The sequence below is a fragment of the Petromyzon marinus genome, chromosome 23, assembly GCF_048934315.1.
Source record: "Petromyzon marinus isolate PM22_M1 ecotype Great Lakes invasive population chromosome 23, UKy_Petmar_22M1.pri1.0, whole genome shotgun sequence".
In the NCBI taxonomy this organism is placed as follows: Eukaryota; Metazoa; Chordata; class Hyperoartia; order Petromyzontiformes; family Petromyzontidae; genus Petromyzon; species Petromyzon marinus.
The window spans coordinates 11,092,369-11,105,459 of NC_133689.1; the positions used below are offsets into that span (position 1 = coordinate 11,092,369).

Below are 13,091 nucleotides of genomic sequence, written 5' to 3' on the forward strand. Positions count from 1 at the left end.
TGCGGCGCGTTAACCACTGCGCCACCGCTCCCCACGGGTGTGCACACGAACGCACGCACACACAGCACGCACACACACACACACAGCACACACACACACAGCACACACACACACGAACGCACGCACACAAGAACGCACGCACAGACGAACGCACGCACACACAGCACGCACGCACACACACACGAACGCACGCACACACAGCACGCACACACAGCACGCACACACACACGCACACACACACGAACGCACGCACACAAGAACGCACGCACACACGAACGCACGCACACACAGCACGCACGCACACACAGCACACACACACAGCACGCACACACACAGCACGCACACACACACACAGCACGCACACACAGCACACACACACGAACGCACACACACACACGAACGCACGTAAACAAGAACGCACGCACACGAACGCACGCACACACAGCACGCACACACAGCACGCACACACACAGCACGCACACACACACACAGCACGCACACACGCACACACAGCACGCAAACACACACAGCACGCACACACAGCATGCACACACACACAGCACACACACACAGCACACACACACAGCACGCACACAGCACGCACACACACACGCACACACAGCACACACACACACAGCATACACACACACAGCACACACAGCACGCACAGCACGCACACACACGGGTGGCCCGGCACCGCGGTGCTCACCGCCGCCGCCGTCGTCGTGTACCAGAGGCCACGTGAGGGCCTCCTCGCACCCACCCAGTCGTGGGTTGGGGGGGGGGGTTCATCTCAACGCGGTGCGGGTCGGTGACGGCCCGGGTGGACAGAGACGTGAGAGCACACGACGGTAAACTCAAGGGCTTTTGTCGCACCGCCAGCCGTGAACCACCAACGTAAGGACAGCCCTGGAGTGTCACGTTGGCCACACCAACCCCACCTGGTGTAATACAGTGGTCACACCAACCCCACCTGGTGTACTACAGTGGCCCCACCAACCCCACCTGGTGTACTACAGTGGTCACACCAACCCCACCTGGTGTACTACAGTGACCCCACCAACCCCACCTGGTGTACTACAGTGGCCACACCAACCCCATCTGGCGTACTACAGTGGCCACACCAACCCCACCTGGCATACTACAGTGGCCACACCAACCCCACCATGGCCGCTTTCCAGGCAAAACCTTGTTTTCGCTTTTAAGATCTGAGATCGGGCGCCTTCCGGTCGATCTGGTTCATGCCGCACTGCTGTTTTCTAAGCACCGTTGCAAAACGGGGGGGGGGGGGGGGGGCCTTCCATTCACTCCTGAATGGCGGGCGGCATTCCTAGAAAGTAATGAACGTTAACCAGAGCCACTTTCCTTCACAGCGCTTTACCTACGCACGGTGTTGGGACTCCAGTGAGTTTTTTTTTTTGCCACAGCTCTTTGATCACGTGTAAATATTAGCACGGACAAAGCCTTGCACAAATTGCCGTGCAATCCACGTGTCAGTGTTACCTCCTTGTCCTATTCTCGCGTGTCGCGCGCGGTACGTTCAGGAGCTGAACGCCGCTGTCCGAGGCCTGCTGGCCAGGATGAGAGGGCTTCGGGAGAGAGTGTTGCGGAGTGTTGCCGTTTCCTCCACTGAAAGAGCGTCGAGCACAGCGGTGTTGCCGAGGTCCATAGTTTGGGTTTCACGGCTACAATCACACCACCGTGGCGCGTTTTTAATATTCCCACTCATGATGGAGATGTGCGCATCAGGCTGTTGATTTCCTGATGCGGTTGATGGTTCCACCACCGGTGTCTTCGAGGGATGCCAACGCCAGGCGGTTGCGATGTTTGGGTCAGCTGTTCTTTACTCTGTACGTCCGCGTTGTTCCATTCTGCTCGCACAACAGCGTTCTGCCGGAACTGGGCGAGGTTCTAGGATCGTGACAGCAGCGCGATTCCTGATGGGGGATCGGGGACTTTGGAGTCGGCGGCGAGGAACACCATTGGGCGGGAGACGGTAGCCTTCACGCGGCCCTCCCGTTACGCGTTTTCACGGCACCTTAAACAAATACTAATACCGTCATCTAGTCACAAATGGACGCTGTTAATTCTAATGTACCTTAAAGCCGTGCCTTGCTCAATCGGACTCTTCTAAAGTGATATACACTCTATATGGATATATATATATGCGTGCATATGTAAAGCCTCTGGTCAATTCACTGCCGGACAAAGGCCTTCCCCCATGCCCGTATGAGTTGCGGAAGATAGCAACTCATACGATTATAATCTGCCGCAACTCATAACTATTTGAAACTTGCTTCATCACGTCGGTCAGTGCGGAATGGTGAAGTGGAGAGCACAGGTGTGGGGAGACCAAGTAAGTACGGTACAACAATGGCGTGTGCCGCCCTAACCCTCTGCTGCGGGTGAGCGAGGGATCACCTACAGAGTGGCAGCAGCTACAGAAATAGAGAGCCTCAGGTGATGAGACCGGCTCGTGTGAAGGTGCTCGCTGGTGTGTTGTGTCGCGGAATGAGAAATTATTGCAGCGACTTAGGGAGGCCATCATCCATCATTCACGATTGATCATGGCTACAGAGGATTAATACTTTAAAAACACATATATGTAAACCCAACACCTTTGATGCCTCATCGCGGAAGATGGGTAACTCCACGCACAATTAATGGCACTTGTCTGAAAGTGTCTCTGGTCCAGGGTCTCGGGGGACCCGCAGTACAACGACTGAAGGCGGGCAATGCGTGGCACCCACGGCAAGAGGAGTGGGATCGCCATGCTCGGTGGACACCGCGATCGAGTGCCCCCCCCCCCAACAGTCGCCAACTGCCGCGACGTGGACCATTTGCGAAGACTTTCCCACGCCGGCTCGCACGGCGCGCGGCGATTTGCCGGCTGCGCTGCAAGAGGCAACCTTGCGTCCAAGTTATTCTGCGTAACAAGGGTTTGCAGGAGTGGGAAGGATGCACTGGTGAGGTTTGGTGACGTGATCTGCATTGATCGCGATCACCTACCAAGTATAAAAAAAGGTCGCAGCGTCCATCCCTGCAGGTGGCTCGCAAACCGGCAGTAGAAATCCCATTTTCTTACCACCAAAAGAGTTATCATTCTATGGATCCCAGAGGAATGATGGGCTGAGTCAGCCAACATCCGGGATTTGAGCTCGCAAACTTCTGCAATTCACGTAGGTGGCTCTGCAGCATTGCCACCCAACCCAGTCGCCAGCCAGCCCAATCAGTCAGGTCACCACCCACCAATGGCATTACCCAGCCAGGTCACCACCCAGCCCAATCAGCACCCAGCCAGGTCACCACAGAGCCAGGTCATATCAAACTGCAGTAATAATAAGAATGATCCTTTGTTTATCCAGCTAAGCTTTACAACTGAGCTTTAAAGGGTTCTGCTTCAGTCGCTTGGGCAATGAAGGCCTTCCCCGTGCCTTGCCAGTCACGGAGGCTGTGAAAAGGGGCAAGGGCGGGGGGAGGGGCTGCGCAGCTCAGGACCAGTTCGGATTTCACTTGCCACCGGTGCTAGCCGTGGGTGCAAATCGGGAATAGAGCCCGGTTCGCCGGGTTCAAAGCGCAGTGCGCGCACACCGCTGAACCGCCGCTATTCGCTCACGCCACATTACAACGGTAAGTAATAACGCATCTTGAAAGACTCCCACGGGGTGAAGCAAAGGACGGGCAATTTAATTAGATTCCGCATACATGCGTACCCCTGCACTGTGCGCCGAGGAGGGGGTCGCGGTCATATCGATGCGGTGGCTGCCGCGGTGGCGCTAGCGCCGGCGACGCTGGCCGGCCGCCGCTCACGCACCAGCACGTGGGAGGTTCGCGCGATCGAGCGTTTCCCTAACAAGCGCTCGCGCGCGCACACGGAGCGTCGCGGCCGCCTCGGGTCAGCGAGCACAGGCCTGCCCTGGAGGCATTAGTGGAAGGTGGGGGGGGGTGGGGGTACCCACAAGAAAGAGTGCCCCCTCCCCCCTGCCCAGGGGTCTCAAAAGTTGGGGGCACCGATTAGGAGGGATCGCGCGCCACCGAGGCGGAATCGCCCGGCGATCAGACGCCCGGCACCAGCAGTGCGGGCCCCCGCCGGCACTGCGCTTTGAACGCCGCCCGGATGATTGCTACCCACGTGTCCTCCTCTGTAATTGCCAGGGCGGCCCTTATGCCTGGGAGGCACGGGAGGGGGGGCGGTCGTGCCTCGTCTGTCTGGGAAGTGAGAGATTTGTCAGAGACGCGCCCCTGGGACCATCAGGGAGAGGGTGCTGGGGGGGGGGGCCACACCGACACTCGCGCCATTCTCGCCGTGAGCCGCTAGTGGCTCCCGTTGGAAGCCAGCCGCGTAGCGCGCAATGGCCTCGTGCGTGCGATGCGCGCCAGCGGAGACGTGGTGCTTGTAGTGCGCGTTTATGAGCAGATGATGCATCTACAGGCTAAACTAAAATTTAAACTATTTTTTTATTTCACCAGGTAAGGCCCACTGAGCTATGGAGCTATTTTTCAGAAGCGACCTGGCCACAAATGGAAGCTTAACGAAGTGGCTTATTGTGGTGAAATGTATACAGTGAGGGAAAAAAATATTTGATCTGCTGCTGATTTTGTACGTTTGCCCACTGACAAAGAAATGATCCGTCTATAATTTTAATGTTAGGTTTATTTGAACAGTGAGAGACAGATTAATAACAACAAAATCCAGAAAAACGCATGTCAAAAATGTTATAAATTGATTTGCATTTTAATGAGGGAAATAAGTATTTGACCCCTCTGCAAAACCCTTGTTGGCAATCACAGAGGTCAGACGTTTATTGTAGTTGGCCACCAGGTGCACACATCTCAGGAGGGATTTTGTCCCACTCCTCTTTGCAGATCTTCTCCAAGTCATTAAGGTTTCAAGGCTGACGTTTGGCAACTCGAACCTTCAGCTCCCTCCACAGATTTTCTATGGGTTTAAGGTCTGGAGACTGGCTAGGCCACTCCAGGACCTAAATGTGCTTCTTCTTGAGCCACTCCTTTGTTGCCTTGGCCGTGTGTTTTGGGTCATTGTCATGCTGGAATACCCATCCACGACCCATTTTCAATTCCCTGGCTGAGGGAAGGAGGACCTCACCCAAGATTTGGCGGTACATGGCCCCGTCTATCGTCCCTTTGATGCGGTGAAGTTGTCCTGTCCCCTTAGCAGAAAAACACCCCCAAAGCATAATGTTTCCACCTCCATGTTTGACGGTGGGGATAGTGTTCTTGGGGTCATAGGCAGCATTCCTCCTCCTCCAAACACGGCGAGTTGAGTTGATGCCAAAGAGCTCCATTTTGGTCTCATCTGACCACAACACTTTCACCCAGTTGTCCTCTGAATCATTCATATGTTCATTGGCAAACTTCAAACGGGCATGTATATGTGCTTTCTTGAGCAGGGGGACCTTGCGGGTGCTGCAGGATTTCAGTCCTTCACGGCGTAGTGTGTTATCAATTGTTTTCTTCGTGACTATGGTCCCAGCTGCCTTGAGATAATTGACAAGATCCTCCCGTGTAGTTCTGGGCTGATTCCTCACTGTTTTCATGATCATTGCAACTCCACGAGGTGAGATCTTGCATGGAGCCCCAGGCCGAGGGAGATTGACAGTTCTTTTGTGTTTCTTCCATTTGCGAATAATCGCACCAACTGTTGTCACCTTCTCACCAAGCTGCTTGGCAATGGTCTTGTGGCCCATTCCAGCCTTGTGTAGGTCTACAATCTTGTCCCTGACATCCTTGGAGAGCTCTATGGTCTTGGCCATGGTGGAGAGTTTGGAATCTGATTGATTGATTGCTTCTGTGGACAGGTGTCCTTTATACAGGTAACAAGCTGAGATTAGGAGCACTCCCTTTAAGAGTGTGCTCCTAATAACAGCTCGTTACCTGTATAAAAGACACCTGGGAGCCAGAAATATTTCTGATTGAGAGGGTATCAAATACTTATTTCCCTCATTAAAATGCCAATCAATTTATAACATTTTTGACATGCGTTTTTTCTGGATTTTGTTGTTATTCTGTCTCTCACTGTTCAAATAAACCTACCATTAAAATTATAGAATGATCATTTCTTTGTCAGTGGGCAAATGTACAAAATCAGCAGGGGATCAAATACTTTTTCCCTTACTGTAGCAGCCAAATACTCTAAATGCGTGATGTTCTTTCTTAATGTGGAGGGAAAAACCCGAGGACCTGGAGAAAAACCCACGTGACCACGGGGAGAACAGACAAACTCCTACTCATACGGTTGGCGATCTATGGTGTGAAAGAAGTTCAACATAGTCACAAACAAACTTCAAATATACAGCAGGCGTCAGGGTCACGACATCCTGTATACCAGGCGAGGTAGTTAACATCTCGCCATCATGGCGCCCCTGCAACTGGCACGTGCGTCTCTGCACTCGCATTCAGCTGACCGTGAAACAGTTATGGAGGTTTTGTAACTCATTGGACAAAAAAAATAATCGTCGTCATCGTCGTCGTTATTATTTTTCGCGATCAATCCACGGATGAGTGAATGCCAAATTGTCTCGCTGTACTCGCGAACATTGGAGCAGTACTTTCCTCCACTGTTGGCTCCAAATCACACCTGGAAATTCAGCATCCCCATTGTTAAGAGTCAGCCTCCATAAAACGACGACTGGTCACTCACTAAAAAGTGGCACTTTTTTATCATACTTTGGAGGGATGATTGGCTGAGTTGGCCTCCGAATGCTATTTGAACTTGCAACCGTACGACCGTGAGACCGGCGCTCCGTCAGCAGCAGAGATAGACATTTACTTAACTTTTGTTAAGTTGCACACAATTCCCAATGTGGCTTTGTCATTTCACAATTACAACAAGCACTTGCACACAAACGCCTTAACCCCCCGCCCCCCTCCCCCTCGAGAGAAGAGGTCACGAGGGTCATAGGAAATTCCTCCCAGAAATCAGCCACAAGGATTAAGCTGTCGGCTACACGCACGCTGGCTCACCGGCAGGCCATCCATCCTCCCCAGAGTGAACCTGTTACACGGGGCTTAGCGTAATTGGCTCTTCCTAACAATTTTGCCCCGCGGTTATTTACACTAGGGACCACAATCTCATATTCTGCGGGTCAGCGGGCGCGGAGTTGTTGGGGCTCTGCCCATTCACAAAAAAATATCCCCGTGTGTTCGACTAATCATGACGCAGTTGTTCATCTCCCCTCGAGGGTCCTGAACCTGTGGTGGAACATTCACAGAACTATGGCAGGCGGCACTTTCTCCAAGGTGCAAATAAGGTTTTTTTAATTTTCGCAAATAAATTTTTTTGCACCCCCCCCCACCCCCCTACCTTGGTGAGAAAATGAACCTTGTCCATCTTAACAAGCTGCTGTTTAGAGAAAAGCCTACCCAGACGGTGCAATCCCCAGATGCGCTGACCTTACTTGCGTACGTACGTGTGCCCTCTGCTGTACGTGACTGTTTGATATGGGTTCAATTAAAAAAAAACAAAATGTGGTCGTCATTTGCCGGCGTCCGCTCCTGTGGACGCCGCCGACGACCACGAAAGAAGACGGGCGTCTAGTTCCCACGAAACAGCACGGTCCCACGCGATGTTGTTCAGGTCGAGACCTGGACGAAGTAGTCATGGGCTGAGATGACCCCAATTGCACATTGGACATTTCCTACACGACCGAGTCACACGGACGTGAGTGTGTGTGTGTGTTCGTGTATATTTGTGGGGAGCGGCGGTGTAGCGGATAGCGCGCTGCACTACGAACCTGGTGACCCGGGTTCGATTCCCGCTCACGGCCAACACCAGTGAGGATTATCTGAACCGGTCCTGGGCCTCCCCTAGGTCGACTCAGCCTCAAATGAGTACCTGGTGCGATGTGTAAACATCGCCACTAGGGAGACAAAGGCGGCCGAGCGTGGTGTTGGCCACCCGCCCCCTCGTGTGCCGTGCCGGCCTTTATAGGTGCTCGCTAACAGCACTTGCCCCTACAGCCTGCTGAGGCTATACGGGGGATCTCTGTCTTTATCTGTGTGTATTCTTGTGGGGAGCGGTGGTGTAGCGGTTAGCGAGCTGCGCTACGAACCCGGCGACTCGAGTTCGATTCACGCTCACGGTTCATACCAGTGGCGTATATATCTGAATCGGTCCTGGTAGACTTAGCCTCAAATAAGTGCAGTGTATAAACACATCGCCACTAGGGAGACAAAGACGACTGGGCGTGCTGCTGGCCACCCACCCCCTTGTGTGCCATTCCGGCCTTCATAGGTGCTACTCGAAACAGCACTTGCCCCAACAGTCCATTACAGGCTACACGGGGGATCTTTGTCTTGTATATATCAGCCTTTCTCTATTCACCCTACTGTACGAATGCCCCCATCTCCCCCCCACCCACACCCCCCTAAAGCCGTGGACAATTCTCATGGACTGGCGATGATAAAATTCAACTTGCACCTGCACACAAGATGCACATTTAAAACATATGCACTCTGTTATATTCCACTTTGCACAGAAATGAACTGTGATTTACCTACAGAAACACTTTGAAAAATACTATAAACGCACGTTTCCAAAATGTGGAGGGGAAAAACCGGAGGATCCAGAGAAAGATCCACGCAACCACGGGGAGAACACGCAAACACCAAATATAGAGGTTTCGGGGTCGGGATCGAACCCACGACCTCCTGTTTACCAGGCGAGGAAGTTAACATCTCCTAGCCACCGCGAATGTCCCTGCCATAGTAATGCAACATTTTCACCACTGAGTCAGGGCTGCCAACATGAGGCATGGAGGCACTTGGACTTTGAAGACATTTAAGACGTATTGTATGATTGGTTACCGCTGGGGTTGTATCTTGCAGTAGTGTATAATGTCAGCGTTTAACCATAACTCTCCACCGCGACAGCGGTGGAGCCAATCAAATCAAGTCATCACGTGGAGGGGCAAATACGCCAACCAAATTTCGTTGTCAGCACACACACAAAAAAAAAACCAGAAGAATGTTTAAAAGCGAGAAGAATTTTTGACACACTTGTATATAGATGTATTCAACATTCTTCGAATTCAGTGCGAAAGCCTGAGAGAGCCTTAACCAGAGCGGCTCCCCGAAGAGAATTCCTCAAATCGTGGGAGAAACGTCCCCGAGCCAGCCGGCATGACCGCATTTTTCTTGAGCCCTCGCATCTTCACCAAACTCCACGTGCCTCGGTTACCAGCGGGTCACTCCGCAATGCCTCGCCGAGGGAAGGGCCGTATTAAGCTGAAAACTGCTTACTTTATTTGTACCACTTTGTTTACGATGCAAAGCCGACTGAGCTGTTGGGCACTTGTTCAGGACATAATTTTTGCGGCTGTACTTTGCGCACGCGACAAGCCACTCTGTTGAGCTATCACTTGTTGCCAGGTCGCTTCTGAAAAACAAGTTAACACCCCCGTGGGTTTCGCATCGTAGCAGTGGGACGCTTTAGTTTAATTTGTACGTCTTTGGGCGATTTCTTTGCCTCTCTTCTTGCGCCTTGCACTCCAATTGTGTTTTTGTACTGTTCATCGTTGTAACGTTCTTACCCGCCGCGACTGGACACACGTGAGAAAAAGAGCTTCATAGCTCATCGGATTCCTCCGGCATAAATAAATATTTCCGATTGCGATTCCGACCTGGCGACAAATTGTCGCTCGACGAAGTGGCTCATCACGTGGAAACTGACAGCAGGCAAATAATCCAAACGCACGAATTAAACTGCTGGAGCAAGAGAGCCGCCTGCACAATGTCTGCCGGAGAGAAACGTCGGCTTCTTTAGAAACAGTTTTCATTTACCCTGCACGACTGCTCGGACAAACCCCCCTCCCCCTCCCCCCCCCCCCCCCCCCAAAAAAAAATCCATCAATCTGGGGGATGCATCCGTTGAGCAATAAAAACACGTGTTTGGGGTTACGCTCACTGGCAGACGATGCAGGATTCCACTCTGGGACGCTGAGACTCCCCCCCCTCCCCAACACCACTAGCTGTGCTGGAGTGGCACCGGCAGATGCGATCGAGGGGGCAAGACGTGACGTCGTGCGTGGAAAGATGTACATCTATGCAGCTCTTCCGAACTGCATGGGCCGGGCGCTTTGTTTCAGGAGACAGTGTGCAATGCGTCCGGGCCGCGTGCACACGACGATGGGGCTTGGAGGCTTAGCGCCGGGGCAGCTTCCGTTTTATTTCTCAAACTCCAACTCGAAATGACGAGCGACTCGGCTCCACGTACCTGCACGCAAGGAGCGTCCCACTCCGTAGGCATCTGGGTGCACACCGAGATGCGGAAGCGTGCACGAGATGGGCAGAGCCTCAGTGCTTACACTGCTTGCGCCAAGGGATGCAATCAATTACACCCCAATGTGAATTTTTACTAGCGGGGGGGGGCAGGGAGGGAAGACTTCTCTCAGAACCCGACCTGACACCCTGTGCCACAAAGGCACACCCGTTGAAATGTATTTTGTTTAACATCAAAGGTAAGGGCGGATTTGATAAACCCTTACCCCACAGCCCCTACTCTCCCGCCATCGCCCCCCACCCCCCCCCCCCCAGGAGATTCCACTAATTGTCAGGGTGCAAGAATGCGCGGTTCGTTTGAAGAATATTTTTTTGTATACTGCGATGATTGATCGCGCCTCTATCGTGGCCACAGGGGAGATGGGGGGGGGGGGTGGTTGATGAGAATTCGTTGCATTTAGCCTAAGGCAGCAATAATGCTCACACGCTTCGACCCGATACGGGCGTCGCGTGCTCAACAATCGATATTAATCGATAAAGCAAAGCGTAATTCCATTTACTGCAGTGTGCAAAACCGTCGTGACCTCACATTCCAAGCGGGAGCTCGGGCGTAAAAAAAACGAGATCCTCGCAGACCTCGGGAGACATTTCTCGGTCGCTGGAGTTGACGGGGGGGGGGGGGGAGGGCGGGGGGTGGAAGCCGAGGTTCCGTCGACCCACGCCGCCATGTCCGTCGCCGGCGTTGTTTGTAACGCTTCGGCACGTTGGTCAGTGCGGTGAGAATTGAGGGGACCAAGGACCCCGATTGCGCCGGCGGCGTTCGCGTCACTAAGTCGGAGAATCCATGCGGACGTCTCGCGGAGCGGCCGCGAGCCTTTGCGTTCGAGAATGGTCCGCGGACACGGATATCACAGAACTACAACCTACGGTCAATGCAAGCTGAGATATATGTGTGTTGCCCCTTTAGGAGAACCCGCTGAGAATTCTACAAACCACCGGGGCAATGCACCGAAGCTGTGGCAGTTCATTAACCCACCCTCGCTTGTAATAACATCACAACTCGTAAAATTCATCAAAGATCATTTACATTCTTGCCTTCGTTCTCGCGAGGCCTGCTGCACGTGGCCTAACGTTTAGCAAAAATGGGCCGGCAACGTGGACAGCTCGCCGGTTCGATTTGATCTCCCCGGCGCGGCAGTCGCAACAATTGTTTGAATCGAGTTCATTGAATCCCTCCCACGCTGGTGCCCAGCCAGCGTTGCAAACGGGTACTACTCCGCCGGTGGGGTTAAAGCGTGGCTACTCCCACTTCCTTCAACAGCGTAGAAGAGTAGGCCCGAAACAACACCCTCCTGAACGGGCCCTCTCTGGAGCGGCCTCCGGCCAGCGGAGGCCCCTCCGCCCGCAGCGGCGCGAGAGCAAGCAGGGAATCGCACGGCTGCACCTCGACCCAATTGCCGTGCACGAAGCGACCGGAGCCTCGCCGCGTTTCGCGCACGTGAAATAAACGCGCCCGGGTCTTCCGCCGGAGCCTCGCCGCGCGCGTCGCGGCTACACCGAGGGGGTCACCGTGGGGCGAGGATGGGGAGCGGGGGGGGGGGCCCACCTGGCCGAAGTCGAGCGTGACGTTCACGGTGTTGAACTGGAGCCCCTGCGAGAGCGGCGGACTCTGCCACCAGCGCTCGGTGCCGTCGATGGCGTTCTTGGCGGGGTGCGCCTTCTCGGGCGCGTCCACGCGGCACACGTCGCAAAACTGGCCCTGCGGTACGAAAAAAAAAGGCCGCCGGTTAGCGTCTCACAGCACCCCCCCAACCTCCCCCCCCCCCCCTCCGCGGGCAGCCGCGACAGTCCGTTCTCCTGCGCGTGTGTGTGTAAACATCGCCACTGGGGAGACAAAGGCGGTCGGGCGTGGTGCTGGCCACCCACCCCCTCGTTTGCCGTGCCGGCCTTCATAGGTGCTCGCTAGCAGCACTTGCCCCAACAGTCTGTTAAGGCTATACAGGGGACCTTTGTATGTATGTTGAAATTCTTTCGCACCGTACATAGCCAGCCTGTGCTAATTGGAGGTGCCGCGGGAAGGACAACAAACTAAACACAAAAAAGCAGTTCTAGACAAATGAGTTTTCAATCTGGATGATGATTTCAAAGTGCATAGCTCCAGTGGCTTCCGACACATCGGAAGAGCTTTCCAGACGGCGCGCAGAAGCGCATCCAAAAGCGCACAATGCAGTGACCGTGTTTGTTCGGTGGCTATCCAGAAGCTTCTGCAAGGATTGACCGCCGGGAATTACTAAGAGCCTGCAGAGCAAACTAGAAACAAGAGCAATGAACTTACAGTGAGGGGAAAAAAGTATTTGATCCCCTGCTGATTTTGTACGTTTGCCCACTGACAAAGAAATTATCAGTCTATAATTTTAATGGTAGGTTCATTTGAACAGTGAGAGACAGAATAACAAAAAAATCCAGAAAAACGCATGTCAAAAATGTTATAAATTGATTTGCATTTTAATGAGGGAAATAAGTATTTGACCCCTCTGAAAAACATGACTTAGTACTTGGTGGAAAAACCCTTGTTGGCAATCACAGAGGTCAGACGTTTCTTGTAGTTGGTCACCAGATTTGCACACATCTCAGGAGGGATTTTGTCCCACTCCTCTTTGCAGATTTTCTCCAAGTCATTAAGGTTTCGAGGCTGACGTTTGGCAATGGCTGAGGGAAGGAGGTTCTCACCCAAAACTTGATGGTACATGGCCCCGTCCATCGTCCCTTTGATGCGGTGAAGTTGTCCTGTCCCCTTAGCAGAAAAACACCCCCAAACCATAATGTTTCCACCTCCATGTTTGACAGTGGGG

At 53.3% G+C, this 13,091-nt stretch overlaps 1 protein-coding gene across 1 annotated transcript in view; it reads right to left on the reverse strand.

The window, feature by feature from the left end:
• The window catches only part of LAMA5 (laminin subunit alpha 5), a 232,150-nt gene that overhangs the window by 186,863 nt on the left and 32,196 nt on the right, over positions 1–13,091 (reverse strand). The window contains exon 2 of the mRNA XM_032959653.2: positions 11,846–11,998. Within this exon, the coding sequence (XP_032815544.2) occupies positions 11,846–11,998 (153 nt within the window). The remainder of the gene's footprint in view (positions 1–11,845; positions 11,999–13,091) is intronic.